The sequence below is a fragment of the Hyla sarda genome, chromosome 7 (assembly GCF_029499605.1).
Source record: "Hyla sarda isolate aHylSar1 chromosome 7, aHylSar1.hap1, whole genome shotgun sequence".
NCBI classification, from domain to species: Eukaryota; Metazoa; Chordata; class Amphibia; order Anura; family Hylidae; genus Hyla; species Hyla sarda.
The window spans coordinates 72,794,730-72,817,121 of NC_079195.1; the positions used below are offsets into that span (position 1 = coordinate 72,794,730).

General features: G+C 42.0%; 1 protein-coding gene across 3 annotated transcripts in view; it reads left to right on the plus strand.

Annotated features, from left to right (window-relative positions):
• Window positions 1–22,392, plus strand: part of MFSD13A (major facilitator superfamily domain containing 13A) — a 96,440-nt gene that overhangs the window by 70,159 nt on the left and 3,889 nt on the right. For all 3 annotated transcript variants that reach the window (XM_056529699.1, XM_056529698.1, XM_056529700.1), the window contains 4 exons: window positions 1,460–1,909; window positions 8,248–8,365; window positions 13,415–13,511; window positions 17,441–17,612. In XM_056529699.1, the coding sequence (XP_056385674.1) occupies window positions 1,460–1,909; window positions 8,248–8,365; window positions 13,415–13,511; window positions 17,441–17,612 (837 nt within the window). The remainder of the gene's footprint in view (window positions 1–1,459; window positions 1,910–8,247; window positions 8,366–13,414; window positions 13,512–17,440; window positions 17,613–22,392) is intronic.

A 22,392-nucleotide genomic window follows, 5' to 3' on the forward strand; every position in this document is an offset into this window, starting at 1 on the left:
TAGCAACCAATCAGATCGCTTCTTTCATTTTTCACAGGCCTGTTTAAAAATTAAAGAAGCGATCTGGTTGGTTGCTATGGGCAAGTGCACCACTCTTAGGCTATGTTCACACCACGGAATTTCCTTGCGGAACGCCACATTAGAATTCTGCATGGAAATTCCACTTTATTCAACAGGATTCTGCTGCGCTGTGCACACGGTGGAATTTCCGTGCCAGATGTTTCCGGCACGGAAATTCCAAATTCCATGTCCACAGAAAGAATGAACCTATGAGATGGCCCATTCCTGTGTGGTCCTAGTGCCGGCATATTATGCCAGCGCTCTCAGTCTCCGGATTGTCAGCGCAGAGATTTTCCTCTGCTGTGATCCAATTTTAAAAGCAAATCACCCTGAAAGTTAATATTAACATGTTTTATACTTTGTTTTCTTGGGAGATAAGCCAGCAGTGTCTGGTAACAGCTCATTTTTCTATTCCTATTGAAATCTGAGCAGGATTTTTGTAGGATCAGGGGAGCTATTCAGAGGACCCATTTAAATATTGTTAAGGTCATGCATCTCACATAGCTGATGGATGATGCTCAGGGGTTCACCTGGCATTCATCTAAAGTATATGGCCAGTTTGCAAATGTAAAACCTAAGTAAAAAATAAGTGAACAATATCTTATGCAATTCTTTAATACACTTAGGGTAGGATCACACATGCAGTATTTTGCTGTGTATTTGTTGCTGCATATTTTCCTACCTGTTAAAGTCAGAAAATAGACATCAAAATACCGCATGTGTGACTATACCCTAAAATGGTTTAGTGGGAGTTTTTCATTGATGGCCTATCCTCAAGATAGACCATCAACATCTGGTCGGTGGCAGTATGAAACTTGGCACCCCACTGGTTCGCTGTTTGTAAGAGCCGCAGCATAGGTATAAACAGAGAAGACAGGCAGAAGCAGACAGCTGTGTACATTCCAATCATCCTAATGACAGGCTAGCAATTAAAAATAAAAGTCCTGGAAAACCCTTTTAAACGGGTAGTCTGCTGCTCAGCGTTTGGAAACTGTTTTGCAAACTGTTCCAAACGCTGAAGCCTGTGCCGGCAGCTTGTGACGTACAACCCCACCCCTTATGACGCCCCGCCCCACCCCCTCAATGCAAGTCTATGGGAGGGGGCGTGACATCTGTCACGCCCCCTCCCATAGACTTGCATTGAGGGGGCAGGGCTATGATGTCACGAGCTCCCGGTGCTGGCTCCAGCATTCAGAGCCGTTTGTTTCAAACGCTGAGCAGCGTAGTACCCCTTTAAGTGTATAAAAAAATTTTTTCATTTCATTCAGTTCACTTATCTATGAGATTTTATGTTTGCAAACTGGAGTTGCCCTAAAGTCACCCTTTTTGTATACATGCATAATATATTTAAGATATCCACAAGCAGACGTTACTGAGAAGTATCTTTTTGTCTTTGTAGGTCCAGCACAGACATCTCAACTCCTGATGTGGTGTTGAAGAGGCTCAGTGCCTTGAGTAGAAATGGACCACTGTTTGCTCTCTCCTTCCTAGCCTTCTGGGTGTCATGGGCTCATCCAGGTTTACAGTTCCTTATCTGCCTCTGTCTGTATGACAGCTTCCTCACCATGGTAGACTTGAACCATAATGCCCTGTTGGCAGACCTTGCAGTCTCGGCTGCAGATAGGACGAAATTGAACTTTCACTGCTCACTGTTCAGTGCCATTGGCTCCCTGTCAGTCTTTGCATCTTATACAGTTTGGAATAAAGAAGATTTTTTCTCCTTTCGAATATTCTGTGTGATCCTAGCAGCTGTGTCTGCCCTTGGTTTCACAGTCACCACGTGGCTGCTCAGGCAACGCTTCCAACCAAGTGGAAAATCCGCCGAAAGCCAGGACTGCTTATTAAAGGAGTAAGTGAAGCAACATGTCAAATGGAAAGCTGTGGTTTTATGTGCAGTTGATAAATCCCAAAAGATGTCTCTCTTATAATATCATGGTTTTCTCTTATAATATCATGGCATATTGCTATAACTGACTCCTGGAACGGCCAATGATCTCCCTATTCTCTGCAGAGCTCTTACAGCCACCCCTTGTCCAGGGAACTGCAGCCAAGCCCCATTCAGGAGCCACATTGCCTAACTAGAATCCAACCAAACACAAAAACATGGGGGCTCAACCTCTATATCAGAGTACATATCAGGGTGCAAAGCAGTATATCCCAATAGCCATATACAAAACAAAAGGAGAAAAAAAGCGTATATACTAAATGCAGTGCAGACCGATCAGTAACAACAATATTCTGTATAAAATATTAATCTTTATTAGCAATAAATATACAAAAATACACGGATACAAAAAGACAGTGCATAAAATTGCTCTAACCAAAGCAACCTCCTGCAAAAACATGAGGGAAGGATATAACCAACTCAAGAGGGCCCATCAATGATAGGCAGATAATACTGCTTAATCCGTCTAGAGCCCCAACCTCATGTGTAAACCATATATGTGGCAGAAAAAACAATACCTAGTGTACAGAATCAAATTACTCAGTATAACATCAAAGCAAAGTAATGCTGCCCTGTACTTTATGCACAGAATGAACTGGCTATCCTACAGAGCATAAATATAGCAATGAATATAAAAGTAAAACATGCAAACCAGTGCAGGATACCAGATGAAGATTAGACGGATGCAGGTATGAACAGGTCACAACATGTGCCCCCCACAAAGCCCCATGTGTTTCGTCGCTGTTAGGCAACTTCCTTAGGGGTGCTTAAAAGGATACTCCCGTGGAAAACTTTTTTTTTAAATCAACTGGTGCCAGAAAGTTAAACAGATTTGTATATTACTTCTATTAAAAAATCTTAATACTTCCAGTACTTATTAGCTGCTGAATACTGAAGAGAATTATTATTATTTTTTTAACACAGTGCTCTCTGCTCACATCATGACCACAGTGCTCTCTGCTGACATCTCTGTCCATTTTAAGAACTGTCCAGAGTAAGAGAAAATCCCCACAGCAAACATATGCTGCTCTGGACAGTTCCTAAAATGGACAGAGATGTCAGCAGAGAGCACTGTGGTCATGATGTCAGCAGAGAGCTCTGTGCTCCAAAAAGAAAACTATTTCCTCTGTAGTATACAGACCCTAAAAAGTACTGGAAAGATTATGATTTTTTTAATAGAAGTAATTTACAAATCTGTTTAACTATCTGGCACCAGTTGATTTAAAAGAAAAAAAAAAAGGTTTTCCATGGGAGTACCCCTTTAACTAGCACTACCCACTCTTCACTTACCTACTCACGATCCGTGGTCTCGTTATGTTATCCTCTTTAATCCGATGGCAGGCTTGGTGCATGATACGAGCACGCCAACGTCACCACTCCTGCTCCTCCGCTGGGCCTTGCTATGAGCTGGCTTGAGCAAGCAGCAGCTGTGACGTCAATGTGCTCCTGCCGTGCACCAAGCCTGCCTCAAGAATAAAGAAGGTAATGGACAAAAAAGACCACGGATCGGGGGTAGGTAAGTATGGTTATAATTAGTGTCCCCTGCACTACCAGCCTGTATCAACTGGTAAGTGATGGTGACACTGATGACATATTCCTTTTTTAAAGGGGTTTTTAAGGACGTCAGGATATTTTGATGGCCTATACATAAAAGATTTCTACAAGTGATGGAATATTGCTAGGAATGATGTATAATGGCGATTGCAGGGATCCTCGCTAATGCTCAGATTCAAGGTCTGGGTGCTAAGATAATTGTGGAGGGAAAGTTAAAGACTTGTTGGTAGAGTCCATACAGAGATCACATGTCCATGTTGGTTCATTTAAAGTCTAAATAGGCTTTTTTATTGATCTCAGTGGTAGATATAAACAACACACCTGGGTACATATGAAACGCTCCTATAAACCTCTTTAGTCTAAGGCAAAAAGGACTTTTTGTTTTGTATTTAACATATAGAAGATCACACTTCTGTTTGCCACAGAAACGGCAATGCTTGAATGGAAGAGCACACAGACACTTTGGACATTCCTTACACAATGTGCTGCACCTCTCCAGCCCTAGTGGGTTTTACCCCAGGGTTTCACGGGTTCCTTGTTTGTTATGAGCTTTTATGTGTAGTATGGGAAGAATGGTGTTCAGAAGAGATTAGGATTATAGCTACACACCTCTGAAACACATGGTTTAACTTCATTAGGCTGTGTTTGTAGTCGTAGTTAAGCTTGAATTCCCATAACAACATATCCTACAGGTTAACCAGTCAGATCGTGCACAGTGTAACGTAAATCATCACTATTCTATTATACCATTGCTATTGTACATCAGCATCTTAGAAGTGTCCTCTTAAAAGCTGCTCCTCCAGCAATCATCATCTTAAATTAATTTAAGTAGTTAAAGTGTCCTCTTGAATAACATGTAAGTAGTTGATACGTACATCCTAAGGAGTGTCTTTCACAATGGAGTTGGCGGTTATCTCAACCCGAAACCAAACAGTAAAGAAAACAGTTGAGATGTTTAACCCTTCTTCTAGAACAGGGGTTCTCAACCAGGGGTACGATTACCCCTAGGGTACGCTAAGGGTTATGCGGGGGTACGGCAATTCGCTGACACATACCGGTCATGCATTGGCCAGTATTTGTCAGTGCAGAGCAGGAATTTGCCGCCGCAGTCGCTACGGCAGCTCACTATATTGTACCACGGCCACTTTACGTGAGCTGCAGTGGCTGCCGATCCTGACAAGTGACGTCCCTGACGTTGCACGGAGTTGCCGGCACAACGCAGAAGGATGTCACCCATCAGTGCGGCCCTCCCACAGGCCTAGTAAGCATGTGTAACCCCGCAGTATGGGAGGGTGTTATTGTATGTATCTCATATTGACCCAGGGGGATCGGAGGGGGAAATAATGGCACAAGGGGATTAAGATCGAGGGGGGGAGTGAGTGGGTGGGGGGATAATGGCACAAGGGGATTAAGATGGAAGGGGGGGGGGAATAATTGAAAAAGGGGATCAGAGGGAGGGGCGAATAATGGCATAAATGTGGGGGGGGGGGGTAATCATCCATCTTAATCTCCTTGTGCTATTATTCTCACTTCCCTTTTGCCATTATCAGATTATAGCAAAAGGAGATTAAGATGGAGGAGGAGATAATGGCACAAGGGGATTAAGTATCGCATTAGAAAGGTAAGCACACACCATTATGAAATTAAGTATTTTTATGACTTATTTTGTCTGCAGGTACCTCTCGCATGTAAGTTCCGCACGAGAGGTACCCGCAGACATTCTTTCACCCTTTTGGCGATACAGTCACGAAAAGTTTGAGAACCACTGTTCTAGAATGATGTATGTTGGAGAGAATTCTCATAAAATCTAAACATTTCTAGTAAATTAAAGGTAACTATACACACAAGATAGCTGTCGGCCAAACATGATTGCTGTATCTTCTGGTCCCTACAGCTCAGCCAAGTATACATGTTCTCTGAGTGGAGTGAGGGGTGTACGCTGCTACATGCCTCTTCTGGTGGTTTATTGCCCTGAGAACAAAAAGATCTGGTAGTTGAGATTTAAAAGATGTCAAATCCTATCCCCAACATCATCTGCTGGGCAAGAGTCAGGAGGTCCCCATACACATCGATGGGGCGGGTTCGGCTAACAAATATCTGATGTTTATGGGGAGGCCTTAAAGGGGTTATCCAGGAATAGAAAAACAGAGCTACTTTCTTTCAAAAACCGCTCCGTCTGTCTGTCTCCAGGTTGGGTGTGGTTCTACAGCTCAGTTCTATTGAAGTGAATGGAGCCAAGTTGTAAAACCACACCCAACCTGGAGACAGACATTGAGCTGTTTTTTGAAAGAAATTAGCTGTGGTTTTTCTATTCCTGGATAACCCCTTTAAGTCCTTGAGGTGTCCTGCCATGCTGGTCATAGACATTGCATTTCTGTATGCACATACCAGCAATTTCTACAGAATCTATCATTGCCTGTAGAGTCAGGGAGGGATTAGGTGTGTAAAAGGGTTATTCTGGGATTCTAACTTTTTTTCCATATATATAATAATGTAGCATTAAAATAAAAAAAATTACACTTACATATCCAGGTCCTGATGTGGCTCTGTCCTTTGCCCTGCATCCGAAATGATGTTTCAGCAGGGCCTGCCCGCTCAGGTAGTCACTGGCTGCAGCTGTGTCAGGAGAGACAGATGTTGGCTTTTGGGAACACTGGATGACCATATACATTGCTGAATTAGGCAGACTCCCAAATTCCCCAACAGCTAATCTGCCTAGGCATTCAATGATAAATACCATCCCACACAATAAGCCATGTTTGTTGTCTGGGATCTGTATTTGTCCTTACAGTTCACTTATGTATATGGCCTGCCTTAGAGTAATCTGGCAATAAGGGTCTACACCGAACAGTATAGATCAGTCTGTAAGCCGCTGATATATGTTCAATACTATAGGTGACCATATACTGTAGATCAGTGGTTCTCAACCTTTTTTGCCTAATATGGGGGTACAATTTTTGGGAATGGGCTGTCAAGGGGTACTTGACAGCCCATTCCAAAAAATTGTACCCCCATATTAGAGACATTTTGTAATGATTATAGTATAATTAATATGCTTTACTTTCCTCTATACCAGGCCCCCTGTTCCTCTCCCTATCTTCCCAGTCCCCCGATTTCAGGTGACGTCTTCTCTAACCGGAGTTGTTTACTTTATTTTTCTTCACTATCTGGCCTAGACCGCCATTAAGATTTCTCCCATACAAGACTTCTCCACAGAACCAGCCAAACAATCATTTTAGACTTCTTTCTGCAGTACAATACCCACCTAATTACAAACTAGTGTCACACACAGTAATAGTACCCGTTTTGCATCCCCATAAAGTTGTTAGGCCGCCTCTGTGCCCCAAATATAGCTGTAGACCCCCAAACTGCCCCCATATATAGTTGTTGGCATCATACTGTCCCGCTTTGTTGCTCCACTGCTCCTCTGGTCTGGGGACCTATTGCTATGGCTCATAGTAGTAGGTCCCCGATCTGCAGGGGCAGTGGAGCAACAAAGCTGATGGTAGTTACTGCACACAGCTGCCAAGAGCTCATGTTTCCCCTTTGCTATCCTCCTGCTCCGCTCCTCAGTGCAGAGACATCAGCCTACCATTTCTTTCAAAGTGGTCCAGACCAGTAACCAGTGGCTGTGGCTGCCATTACTGATTTTTTTTCAAGTACCCCCTGGAGAACTGCTAAGTACCCCTGGGGGTACTTGTACCCCAGGTTGAGAACCACTGCTGTAGATGGCTGACCGATATTTCTCACAGCTGACCTATGTACACCCAATTTGGACAAATTTTATATGTGTTCTTAATGGATAAGGGGGAATAGGCTGCTGCAGACAGCTATGAGATCAGAGGATTAGATTTCAGGATGCCAGACCCTTCTATCCCCTAAATATGTTGTCTACGGGTTAGTTGGGCTGATGCTATAGATGTTAGGTGGTAAGTCGATCCCACCGAGGTTTCGTCAACATTAATAAACGTGTTAATTTGTTAAAGAGGTACTCCGGTGAAAACCTTTTTTCTTTTAAATCAACTGGTGGCAGAAAGTTAGACATATTTGTAAATTACGTCTATTAAAAAAATCTTAATCCTTCCTGTACTTATTAGCTGCTGAATACTACAGAGGAAATTCTTTTCTTTTTGGAATGCTCTCCGATGACATCACAAGCACAGTTCTCTCTGCAGACGTTATTATAATAATAATGCTTTATTTATTGTTGTCCTTAGTGGGATTTGAACCCAAGGCCCCAGCACTGCAAGGCAGCAGTGCTAACCACTGAGCCACCATGCTGCCCTTAGCATACATCTGCTATGCATGGTTGCTAAAATGGACAGAGATGTCAGCAGAGAGCACTGTGCTCGTGATGTCATCAGTGTTCCAAAAAGAAAGGAATTTCCTCTGTAGCATTCAGCAGCTAATAAGTACTGGAAGGATTAAGATTTTTTTATAGAAGTAATTTACAAACTTTGTGCCACCAGCTGATTTAAAAGAAAAAAGGTTTTCACTGGAGTACCCCTTTAATTATTTGGTTGCTCTCAAATATTATTTCTGTCAGTAAGATCTGCATTACATTCTGTACTGAACATACGTTTTTATTAATGTGTTATGTGTGTGATTTTTATTCTATGCTTGCCTGATGCCTTCTTGGGGGTTATTTTAGCTGAATGCATTGTCTAACATGGATCCTTCTCCCTTAGATTATATGTTGAAGAGCCCTCTGATTCTCCTGAAAAAAAGATCACCCTTCTAGATTACCTCAAGCAGCTGTCAAGACACCGGAATTTTCTATGGTTTGTCTGTATGAACCTGGTACAGGTAAGATAAGTTTGCATTGTGTGGATTATATATAGTAACGAAGACTCATAAAGATATCCGCACTCACCGCCAGGTTAACGACTCGATGCTCCTACTTAGAGACGCCGGTGGACCGTGGCTGCAGAAATGGGGGCGTTCAGAGGCAATTACCGGCAATTTCGCACAGAGTGCGCTTCTTCCGGCCTCGAGGCAGGAAGAAGCGCACTCTGCGCGAAATTGCCGTTAATTGCCTCTGAGCGCCCCCATTTCTGCAGCCATGGTCCACCGGCGTCTCTAAGTAGGAGCATCGTGTCGTTAACCTGGCGGCGAGTTCGGCTATCTTTATGATTCGTTGTTACTATATATTTGACATATCTGTCCTTTGGTTTATATCCTAGCACCACCGCAGACTCGGCATATAAAGGTCTTCATTGCTGTACTGCAATCCATGCTTCCGTATTAACCCCCGATTTGCCTGTGACTAGTGGTGCCGTCTTATACTTCTGTTCACACATGTATTGTGTGGATTATAGAAGTGTAAATATGACACACCTAGGAACATAGAGGCACCGACCTTATTGACTGTCTGCATCAGTAATGTAACCACAGACACGGTTATGGATTTCAACACTTAATCTGTATATGATCATCTTATCTCTATTAGAGATAATGGATACACACTAGACAAACATTGGCCAAGAGAAAAATTAATAGCGTTTTATCGTCCTCAAGTTCCCTAATACTGTGCATATTTAGCTTGGTTAAGTGCTAAGGGATTTATGCTTTTGGTCATTTTGAACCTTACTGCCCCTCCTGAACTCTGTGACGTCATTGGGGATACTGGTGAGGTTTAACCCCTTAAGGACGCAGCCCATTTGGGCCTTAAGGACGCAGAAAATTTTATTTTTACGTTTTCATTTTTTCCTCCTCGCCTTCAAAAAATCATAACTCTTTAATATTTTCATCCACAGACTAGTATGAGGGCTTGTTTTTTGCGCCACCAGTTGTCCGTTGTAATGCCATCACTCACTTTACCATAAAATGTATGGCGCAATCAAAAAAATACTATTTGTGTGGTGAAATTAAAAAGAAAACTGCAATTTTGCACATTTTGGAAGCTTTCGTTTTCACGCCGTACAATTTATGGTAAAAGTGACATGTGTTCTTTATTCTTTGGGTCAATATGATTAAAATGATACCCATGATAACATACTTTTCTATTACTGTTGCGCTTAAAAAAAATCACAAATTTTTTAACCAAATTAGTACTTTTAAGATCCCCCTATTTTGAAGATCTATAACTTTTTCATTTTTCCGTATAAGCGGCAGTATGAGGGCTCATTTTTTGCACTGTGATCTGTACTTTTTATTGATACCATATTTGCTTATATAAAACTTTTAATACATTTTTTATAAAAAAAATTTTGGAATAAAATGTTATAAAAAATTATATAAAATGTTATAAAAAGCTATTTTGGACTTTTTTAAAAAAATTTTTACATTCACGCTGTTCACCATACGGTATCATTAACATTTCATTTTAATAGTTCAGATATTTACGCACGCGGCGATACCAAATATGTATATAAAATATTTTTTAACACTTTTTGGGGTTGAAATAGGGAAAATGGGGCAATTTACGTTTTTATTGGGGGAGGGGGTTTTTCACATTTTTTTTACTTTTATTTTTACACTTTAATAGTCCCCATATGGGACTATTTAAAGCAATCATTCGATTGCTAATCCTGTTCAGTGCTATGTATATTTATGGTTATTGGTGATCTTCTGCTCTGGTCTGCGGGAAGGCAGATCAGAGCAGAAGACTCCGGGAAGACAGCGGAGGCAGGTGAGGGGACCTACGTCTGCCGTGCTGGATGATCGGATCGCTGCGGCAGCGCTGCGGGCGATCCGATCATCCAATTAAGTGACCGCAATGCTGCAGATGCCGTGATCGGTATTGATCACGGCATCTGAGGGGTTAATGGCGGACATCCGCGGGATCGCGCATGTCCGCCATTACCGGCGGGTCCCTGGTTGCGGTCAATAGACGGGACCTGCCGCGCATGATCCGGGCATTGCTCCGATGCCCGCGGTTATGCTTGGGAGGTAAATGTACGTCCTGGTGCGTTAAGGGGTTAAAGGTGACAATTTAAAGATGACCTATTATTTTTGCAAACTATATAGCAGCACGTCTGCATTGTTTCTGTATTTGTGATGGAGATATGATGGCTTCCAGTCTAATCCAGGGGGAAGTTAGGTCATTTCTTGCTTAGAGGTGAACTTTGTATTCTCAGTAAGTTTCTTCCCTCTTGATAATGACCAGAGAGTAACAAGTAACTGAAAGGATCATAGTAAATGGAGTATACAATGCCTTCTATAGACACGCAGCAGCTAGTGGGGTTGCATTACTAGAGAGAGGTGCAATTGAGTAGTGTTTATGAACCTGTAATGTGCATACCCCAAGGGTCAAAGAGATATGCGGTAGGTACCCAGTGTTAAGTTAGATTGCATCCACATATCTTTGCTTTTTTTTTTTTAGCTTTTTTGCCTTAATTTTCTGGAAATTGCTGCAAAACTATGAAAGCCTGACACAGAAAAGGACTCCTTGCTCAAACATCCTGACCTGCAGAAAAAGGAACTTTTAAAATTTGTAATGAAGACCCATGGAGAAAAATATTTTTGCACCAAAATAAGTACAGTTCAAAATAAAGCAAGAATATAAATGTTTTTTAAATGTTTCCATAGTTTTTAAAGGGGTACTCCGGTGGAAAACTTTTCTTTTTTTTTTTTTTAAATCAACTGGTGCCAGAAAGTTAAATAGATTTGTAAATTACTTCTATTAAAAAAACCTTAATCCTTCCAGCACTTATTAGCTGCTGAATACTACAGAGGAAATTATTTTCTTTTTGGAGCACAGTGCTCTCTGCTGACATATGCTGCTCTCGACAGTTTCTAAAATGGACAGAGATGTCAGCAGAGAGCACTGTGTTCCAAAAAGAAAATAAATTCCTCTGTAGTATTCAGCAGCTAATAAGTATTGGAAGGATTAAGATTTTTTAATAGAAGTAATTTACAAATCTGTTTAACTTTCTGGCACCAGTTGATAAAAAAAAAAAAAATAATTCCACCGGAGTACCCCTTTAAAAACTATGGAAACATTTAAAAAACATTTATATCCTTGCTTTATTTTGCACTGTACTTATTTTGGTGCAAAAATATTTTTCTCCATGGGTCTTCATTACAAATTTTGCTTACTTTTGCTAGTACAGCCTCTACAATGTGCTGTGTGAGCTATGATTTCTCCATGTACTCGTGCACAGCCTATATAATTCTATATGATTTGAAGCTGTGTTTAGTCATTAAGTTTGCATTGAAATCTGCAGCATAAAAACCTGCGCATCAAATAAACTCCAGGTGTGAATACACCCTTTATCAGTATTTCTGCATGTCTGACTGTATTTAAATGGGTATGTATACATGTGTACTTACTGTAGGTATGTGCAAGTCTGTGTATTTGTATGAGTGTGTATTTAGGTGTGTGTATACATGTCTACATACGTGGGGGGGTGTATGTATTTAGAAGTTGTCTCATAAAAATTGAATTTAGGGTTTAATCACACATTGCTGCATTTGGTGGCATTTCCTCAGGGTAGACCCTCAATATTAGATCAGCAGGCGTCCGACTCCTGGCACCCTCGCTGATCAGCTGTTTGAAGAGGCTATGGTGCACCGGGACTACAGTCTCTTCCGTTCTTACCAGCACTTGTACCTGGATCACCATACTATCAGTAGTGGCTGTGCATGGTACTGCAGCTTTGAGGGTCTTGCGGTACTCAGTAGAAACCATATCATGGTATTATTAATTTGGGCAAAATTGTGAACTTCCACATTCACAAGAGTGACATCAACATTCTCTTGTGTTTTTATGTCTTTTGTGTTTTTTTTTATATCTGTGACAGATTTATGCCTGAATTTACACTAATTGTAACATCACAGTATAATATAGGGCTGAAACAACTAATCAATAATCGGCAACTAATTGATTATGAAGATAGTTGTCAACTATTTACATAATCGATTAATCGGTTGGCCAACCAATACTAGGTCAACCAATTTCTAAAGTTCACATACACTTAGTGATTATCACTATGTATATAAGCAGCAGTGGTCCTTGGCAGCCTGTTTAGTGAAGAGGGGGCACAGCACACACCATCTTCTGCTTCCTGCAGCTCCTTTTTGCGGCTATGGCGAGTCCCCGGTTGTCAGGCTCTGCGCTAAAGGCCAGACTCGCAATAGTTGCAGAGAGAAGATGCAAGAAGTGGAAAATTTAAATTTAAAAGAATAATTTTACCTAGTTAATTATAATAAAAAGCTACTCCTCTCAGCCTCTGCAAAGCTCAGCATCTAGCTGACCCCACAAACAATCTCTTAATCTCCACTGCCCCAGCATCCGGAACATTTAGTTCTGAACGCTGAGTGCGGGCTGCAGGGGTCCTGACGTCACGGCCACGCCCTTTGTGACATCACGCCACAGCCCCTCAATGCAAATCTATGGGAGGGGGCGTGACTTCCGTCACGCCCCCTCCCATAGACTTGCATTGAGGGGTGTGACGTGATGCCACGAGGGGCGTGGCCATGACATCACGACCCCCGCAGCCTGCTCCCATTGTTTGGAACTAAAATGTTCCAAACGTTCACAAATTATCTTCTTCACTATGGATATTTTTATATTCTAATCGGTTATGAAAATAACCATTAGTCACAGCCCTAATATGCTGCCAGCACTTACGCTTTAGATTGTGACAGAGCATAGTTTTTTCGCAAGTACATAAAAGATAATAGATAAACCGTCTTTGACTAAGGTGGGGTACTAGGCCTAGAGAGGCGGAGAAGCACAAGTGTCCTGTATCCATAGCACTGTTATCTAGAGCCCTGGCATGCAGCGGTGTACAAAGTGTTTATTCATGTCCATCACCCTCTGTACACATTGTGTTGTAATGAACGCTGTACGGCAGAATACATTACACCACCTGATAAAGGGATTTGTTGCTATGCTTCTTTGTTTTGCAGGTTTTCCACTGTCATTTCAACAGTAATTTCTTCCCCCTCTTCCTGGAGCACTTGTTGTCTGACAGAATCTCTGTTTCTACGGGGTCTTTTTTACTTGGTAAGTTTTTATCTACCCACTGTGATGCCAACTGTCCTGACGTATAGCTAAGGTATCAGAATACTCTGAGGCTACCATTTACCCTATGTTGTATCATAGGGAAGCAGTGGTCTGAAATTCACAACATACGTTATCACAACTAAAACCAAGTGACGTTGCACCGCGCAGCCACTTCCATGATTCTAGTCACGAAAACATCATATAAAACCACAACTGTCACACCAGATGGATCCCAATAAATTTTATGGAATACATCAATAAACTAACATCTAAGTAGACAACCACATTGGCCCAGATTTACCAAAACCATCTCATTCTTTGACAGTGTAAACTAAGAGGAAAAATATGCAGCATATGTTGCCTGTGTGAACATACCCTTAGACTAGACAGTCTAAAATGCGCCAGATTTATCACAGTAACTCGTGGTGTTTGATAAATCTGTTGCATTTTTACATAGGCTAGTCTAAATTTAGACTAAATATTAGTTGGCCTAACACCTTAATGACACAGTTCATAGATAGACAGCACGGCACTACTTTCCCTTTAGGTGCAGAACGGTGATGACACGGCAGACTGGGACTAGGGATTGCCGGAGGTGGTGCTCTGACTAGCAATAGTGCATGGAATCGCAACAAAGAAGCAGAGAAATAATCAGCAACTCACCGCGGCCAGCTGAGTAAATCTTCTTTTATTTCATACTCACAAAAGTATCATATGGGAAGAGGGTAGTGGGGGGACACAGGATGGCGACCAAGCTCCGTTTCGCACGATGATCGTGCTTCCTCCGGCCATATGGCCGGAGGAAGCACGATCATCGTGCGAAACGGAGCTTGGTCGCCATCCTGTGTCCCCCCACTACCCTCTTCCCATATGATACTTTTGTGAGTATGAAATAAAAGAAGATTTACTCAGCTGGCCGCGGTGAGTTGCCGATTATTTCTCTGCTTCTTTGTTGCTAACACCTTAATGACTGATGACGGATATATCTGTCATGAGGATCTCGCACCTAATGTACAGTGTTCCGACAAGATCGCGGCAGGAGCTCAGCTGCAACTTTGATTCCGGGAGTTTAAACCCTTACACCCTCATGGTCAATAGTTACCACGACAAGTAAGGTGTTTGACAGTGGAAGGGAGCTCTATTTTTCTGGCCATCGGCACCCTGCAACATGATCGCAGTCAATGGCCACTGGGGGCCTGACAAAGGTCCCCTAGGACTGCCTACAAGGCCGCAAGATAGGCAGCAATGCCTTAAAGGGGAACTCCGGTGGAATATTTTTTTTTTTTAATCAACTGGTGCCAAAAAGTTAAACAGATTTGTAAATCACTTATATTAAAAAATCTTAATACTTCCAGTAGTTATTAGTTGCTGAATACTACAGAGGAAATTATTTTCTTAAATTTTTTATTTTTTTTTCTGTGTGTCCACATGGCTCTCTGCTGACACCTCTGTCCATTTTAGGAACTGTCCAGAGCAGCATATGTTTGCTATGGGGATTTTCTCCTGCTCTGGACAGTTCCTGGCACAGACAGAGGTGTCAGAAGAGAGCACTGTGGACAGACAGAAAAGAAATCCAAAAAGAAAAAAATTTCCTCTGTAGTATACAGCAGCTAATAAGTACTGGAAGGATTAAGATTTTTTAATAGAAGTAATTTACAAATCTGTTTAACTTTCTGGCACCAGTTGATAAAAAAAAAGTTTTTTCCACTGGAGTACCCCTTTAAAATACTATGTATTCAAAAGCATTGAACTAGCAATCGGATTATCAGTGGTTGTAAACCACCCGGTCAAAGAAAGTTTGAATAAAATTACATTTAATAAACTTTAATTTTACTTAAAAAAAAATTTAAAAAAAATTTAAAAAGTCCCAAAAAAGCAACATCCACACCAAAATAAAAAGCTAATTTTTTTCAAGATAAAGGAAAAAAGGTTCATTAAAACTTATTGCCGTAAATACTCGAGTATAAGCCAAGTTTTTTAGCATTATTTTTTGTGCTGAAAACGCCCTCCTTGGCTTATACTCGAGTGAACTCTCCGCCTGTCAATCCCTTCATCACTGGTCTGCAACCTGCGGTACTCCAGATGTTGCAAAACTACAACTCCCAGCAAGCCCGGAAATGCTGGGTGTTGTAGTTTTGAAACCTCTGGAGGTCCGCAGGTTGAAGACCACTGCGGCCTTAGTCATCATCCAGCCCCCGCCTTTTGATTTGTACTCGCCTCCCCTCGGCGGGAAGTTAGGGTGAGCTGGTCCGGGCCATCTATGCTGCAGAGACCGTCCGGTGGGGATGGTTAGTCGTTGCAGGCTGTCCATTTTCACCGGGGGGGGGGCCCTCTTCTCCGCGCTTCGGGTCCGGCGCCAGAGTAGTGACGTTGCCTTCACGCCGCCGCACAGGGACGGTGAAAATCGACAGCCCGCAACGACTAACCATCCCCACCGGATGGTCCCTGCAGCATAGATGGCCCGGACCAGCTCACCCTAACTTCCCGCCGAGGGGAGGTGAGTACAAAACAAAAGGGGGGGGGCTGAATGATGACGAAGGCCGCAGAAGTCTTCAACCTGTGGACCTCCAGAGGTTTCAAAACTACAACACCCAGCATGCCCGGGCATGCTGGGAGTTTTAGTTTTGCAACATCTGGAGGTCCGCAGGTTGAAGACCACTGATGAAAGGATTGACAGGTGGTGATGATGAAGAGGGGGGGGGGGATGATGACGAAGGCCGCAATGGTCTTTAACCTGCGGACCTCCAGAGGTTTCAAAACTACAACTCCCAGCATGCCTGGACAGCCGATGGCTGTCCGGGCATGTTGGGATTTGTAGTTTTGCAACATCTGGAGGTCCGCAGGTTGAAGACCACTGATGAAGGGATTGACGGGGTGATGATGAAGGGGGGGGGATGATGACGGGGGTCTGGATGATTACATGGGGGGATGATGTATTTCCCACCCTAGGCTTATAGTCGAGTCAATAACTTTTCCTGGGTTTTTGGGGTAAAATTAGGGGCGTAGGCTTATACTCGAGTATATACGGTATATAAATCAGTATGCATATTTGGTACCAATGCTATTGGAATGGTTCAAAGAATATAGAAAATGTGTTAGTCATAAAACACAGCATATAACCTAAAAAATAAGTAAATACATGGCAGATTTGCATTTTTACCTCATTGACCTTATATGTACACCAAATGGAACAAAACGCTCCAAAGTCTTTAAACTCCTCCTGCAAATAAAACTTTTATGAGACTACAAAAAAAAAGTTTGGTGGTGACACCAGAATAACTCGCAAACAAAAAGTGTAGATATTTGGTATTGCCACAGTTGTACTGACAGAATAAAGTAGAGATGCTGTTTTTACCACATGGTAAACGGCAACCAAACAAAAAACATAGAAGACCTTGGCAGAATTTTTTTTTAATTGTATTTCCTCACCTAAATTCATGTAATGTAAAAAAAAAAAAAAAATAGTAACTGAGGGGGGAGATTTATCAAAACTTGAGGAAAAGTTGCCCAGTTGCCCATAGCAACCAATTCAATCGCTTCTCTCATTTTGCAGAGGCCTTTATAAAAATGAAAGAAGCGATCTGATTGGTTGCTACGGGCAACTAGGCAACTTTTCCTCTGCACAGGTTTTGATAAATCTCCCCCTACCACACCAGGGTGCCTACAGCTGTTTCAAAACTACAACTCTCTGCATGCCCTGACAGCCTTTGGCTGTCAGGGCATGCTGGGAGTTGTAGTTTTGAAACAGCTGTAGACATCCTGTTTAGGAAACATTGCCCTAGGGGGATAAGTGGCATTATATCAGTATGGTAGGTGCTTATCTCTTGTGGATGAGATACAGTTTTAAGAATGCCTGATGTTTTTTCTGTGTGAAACTTATGTACGATCTTGTATAGTAAACCATGTTTTCTCTTCTTTCCTCTTGCCAGGGATTTCCTACATTGCGCCACATTTAAACAACATGTATTTCCTCTCTCTATGTCGGAAGTATGGCGTTTATAGCGTCGTGCGCTGGCTGTTTATTCTCAAACTGGTTCTCAGCGTCATTATGCTTCTAGCTGGGCCGGACCAGATATATCTACTTTGTATATTTATAGCTAGGTTTGTGTATTTTTTTTTATGTGCATTTTATATATATATATATATATATATATATATATATATATATATATACGGTATATACACACACACACATACGCACGTCTTTACATGCATGTTACTTTAGGTGGGTTTGGGGATGATCAGTGGTGGTATGGTAGAGTGATAAAAGTGGTAAAAATGCAACCATTTATATTTTTAAAGTGTACCTATCATTAGCAAAAACATTGTATGTAATATAGATAATACCAATATATGTACAGGGGTGTGGACATTTTTTTTAAAAACTACTTGTCCAAGGGACTAAAATGGAGCACAATCTACTTGTCCTGGTACATAAAATAATTTCAATCAAAATATTATGTATATAATGTCTTTTATTAATAGAAACTTAATAGGCAGACCAGTATGTCAACCTATTAGGTGGATAAGGCCCCTGATCAGTCCGCTCCATTGAGTAGGTAGTCACCTTTAGAAAGGTGCAGTCATGGCTGTAAATGTTGGCACCCCTGAATTTTTTCTAGAAAATGAAGTATTTCTCACAGAAAAGAATTGCAGAAGAATTGTTTTGCTATACACATGTTTATTCCCTTTGTGTGTATTGGAACTAAACCAAAAAAGGGAGGAAAAAAAGCAAATTGGACATAATGTCACACCAAACTCCAAAAATGGTCTGGACAAAATTATTGGCACCCTTTCAAAATTGTGGAAAATAAGATTGTTTCAAGCATGTGATGCTCCTTAAAACTCACTGGGCAAGTAAGAGGTGTGAGCAATATAAAAATCACACCTGAAAGCAGATAAAAAGGAGAGAAGTTCGCTTAGTCTTTGCATTGTGTGCCTGTGTGTGCCACACTAAGCATGGACTGTATGTCCCTTTGATAGGTATACTCTCTGCGCACACTTAAATCACTGCCCAGGTGTGGAAAGCCACCACTTCCACTAACAATTATTTTAGAAAAATTCTTGGGCTACAGTTCACAGTAATAATTTTAAGCACTCGCGATTGGATGATTTTTCTTTCATTTTATTCTTGGATTTCTGTAATATTCAAAGCTTAACACATTCCCTGTGGTACAATTTGTGGAGCAGAAGCGTTCACACTAGCAGAGATCTTAACATGCTAGTCGGGAGCAGTCAGGGTCTGATGCGACTTTTCGGGGGAATGCCCCCCTTACTCATGCGTACTAGAGCCTGGTCTTCCAAGGTATTAGAAGAGATAGCACACGTGGGCAATCAGCCCTTCTTTCTACTTATTAGTTTTTTTTGGCTTCTATATGTAGCATCTAGACCAATATCTTTGATTACAAATATACTTTTACAGAAAAGCTTTTAAACTACAGACTTCATTTGAGCCTGATGGAGCGATGGTCTCAAGGTATATTATCCAGTATACCTCTCGTTGCAAGAGACGCCTGCGATTTAAACTGTCATTAGCAGCTATGTGAACTTGTTCCATTATTTGTCAGCGTATTTCATTAACCCTATGCTGTCTTTCTAGGAAGTGTCTCACCACTGTTGTTTTGCTGTACTTAGGGGATCTTCCTATTGTTTTAGTACTGAGAGCATTCCTAATTGAATTCTTATGTTCCATTGGTCTCACTTTTATTTTCCTGCTAGTTTGGCCAACATAACACTCACCACATGGACATTTTAGCATGTATATAATGTTTTCGGAATTGCATGTAAAAAAAACCTTTACTGGAGATTTTAAAACCTTTTTTGGGATGATAGTTAAGAGTCACCTGATCCCTCCCACAGCATGAACACGTCCTCCACATAATGTAGCCACGTTCGTGGTGTGTCCATGCTGGGGGAGGAGCAGATGACCTTATTCTCAAACATATGCATAAAAATATAAGCCAAACTTGGGGTGACGGTGGACCCCATCGAATTCCCACCTACTTGTAGAAAAAATTGGGTGTCAAAACGAAAGGACAAAGTCCAATAGGCCCATAAGGAAAGCAATCATGCGATTACTTAATTGTTTGTTTTTACATAAAACTTCATGAATACATTGTGCACCTTCACTTTGTGGGATGTTTGTATATGAACTCTGGACATCCAGAGTACAGAGGAATTTACCATTAGTAGCACCGATTTCTGATAGTGATTGTAGAAAGTGTGTAATGTCTTGTAGACATCTTTCTAATCTTTTCACATATATCATCCCAAACAATGTTTTTAAAACTCCAGTAAAGGTTTTTTTTTTACATGCAATTCCGAAAACGTTATATACATGCTAAAATGTCCATGTGGTGAGTGTTATGTTGGCCAAACTAGCAGGAAAATAAGTGAGACTAACAGAACATAAGAATTCAATTAGGAAAGCTCTCAGTACTAAAACAATAGGAGAATGCACTAAGTACAGCGAAACTGTGTCGAGACACTTCCTAGAAAGACAGCATAGGGTTAATAAAATATGTCACACTGATGCTAATGACAGTTTAAATCGCAGGCGTCTCTTGCAACGAGAGGCATACTGGATAACATACCTTGAGACCATCGCTCCATCAGGCTTAAATTAAGTCTGTAGTTTAAAAGCTTTTCTGTAAAAGTATATTTGTAATCAAAGATATTGGTCTAGATGCCACATATAGAAGCAAAAATAAACAAAACAAATAAGTAGAAAGAAGGGCTGATTATCCACACGTGTGCTATCTCTTCTATTACCTTGGAAGACCAGGCTCTAGTACGCATAAGTAAGGGGGCGTTCCCCCGAAAAGTTGTGTCTGACCCTGATGGCTCCCGACTAGAATGTTAAGATCTCTGCTAGTGTGAATGCTTCTGCTCCACGAACTGTACCACACGAAATGTGTAAAGCTTTGAATATTACAGAAAACCAAGAATAAAATTAAAGAATTCGTCCAATCGTGAGTGCTTCAAATTATTACTGTGAACTGTAGCCCAAGAATTTTGCTAAAATAAGGTATGTCCCTTTATCAGGTCGTTACGTCTCCTCAGCAGGTAGGTAGGCAGGTAGGGCTCCCCTCATTGGTAAATAATGCTCCATATAGATATGTCCCTCCATTTGGTAGGAAGGTTTGGCTCCCCCAGTAGGCAGATAGAGCCCCAGATAGATATTTCCCCCATTAGGTAGAGCTCCCCCATATGAAGACAGGCCCCCAGATAGATATGACACTCATCAGGTAGGGCTCCCCAGTAGGTAGTCAGACCCCAGATAGATATTACTCCCATCAGGTAGGGCTCCCATAAATCGACAGCTGCTCCTGTCCTTTATACATGTTTCTTTTTCTACTTTGGTAAAATCAGGTAGGGCTCCCCAGTAGGTAGACAGGCCCCTCATAGATATGACCCCTATCAGGTAGGGCTCCCCAGTAGGTAGACAGGCCCCAGATAGATATGACACCTATCACTGATGGGGGCCATGTCTACCTACTAGGGAGCCCTACCTGATGATCAGGTAGGGCTTCCCAGTAGGTAGACAGGCCCCAGATGGATATGACCCCCGGTAGGTAGGGCTCCTATTTAAACAATTATACCCCCTAAGTAGACAAGGTTAGCCCCTGGTGGTAGGCAGGTCCTCCCTTATGTAGTAAGTAACTGCTACTTACATCTGCCCTCGGGGACTTCCTGATGTCGGCATTCCGGCGCTTGCGATGATGTCACTCCGCCAGTAGGTCCCCGCAGGCAAATGTAAGTAGCATTTACTTCCTAGCAGTTTAGTGACGGGGCAAGACTGGTTGCCCCGTCATATGTTAATTTCTTCTGGCATTTAGTGCTGCTTGCCCGAAGCAGGGCTAAATGCCGGAAGAAATCACCTACCTGGTGCCCGGAACTGCATGTCCTCAGTGCACAGAGCCCCGCTTGTCCTCAGTGCACAGAGCCCCGCTTGTCCTCAGTGCACAGAGCCCCGCTTGTCCTCAGTGCACAGAGCCCCGCTTGTCCTAAGTGCACAGAGCCCCGCTTGTCCTCAGTGCACAGAGCCCCGCTTGTCCTCAGTGCACAGAGCCCCGCTTGTCCTCAGTGCACAGAGCCCCGCTTGTCCTCAGTGCACAGAGCCCCGCTTGTCCTCAGTGCACAGAGCCCCGCTTGTCCTCAGTGCACAGAGCCCCGCTTGTCCTCAGTGCACAGAGCCCCGCTTGTCCTCAGTGCACAGAGCCCCGCTTGTCCTCAGTGCACAGAGCCCCGCTTGTCCTCAGTGCACAGAGCCCCGCTTGTCCATCCACATGTCCTGTATTTGATCTCCTCACAAAGACACACTGGCAATAGCTGCAGGGACAAAAATATACACATTTTCTAACCAATGTATATTACAAATATACATATAATATTATTTTCTACTTTATCTAAAAAGTTTTTGCTAATGACAGGTAAAATTTTAGTGCCCTAGAGGGGTTATCTGACAGCACCATCAGAAATGAATTGCCCACAGTAACATGATCTATTGACCAAAATCTATTATCTATATCATTAGTGCATTGATATAGAGATCATACATGTAGGTCAACATTGACCCTCTAAAGCAGTGTTTCCCAAGCAGGGTGCCTCCTGCTGTTGCAAGTTTTGCAACAGCTGGAGGCACCCTGGTTGGGAAACACTGCTTGAAAGAAATATAGTATTGGCATTTGTAACTGGAATGCGCCTGGAAGGCTATGTTCACATGCAACATATATACTGGATTTTATTTTGGGTTCAATTATAGGGGAAGAATCAGTTAATATAAATAAATAAAACAAATAAGTCAAAGTTTATATAAATGAGGCAGCCCGGGCATGAGGGGTGAATAAAGAAATGTTGCCAGATAACCCTTTTAAGCAAA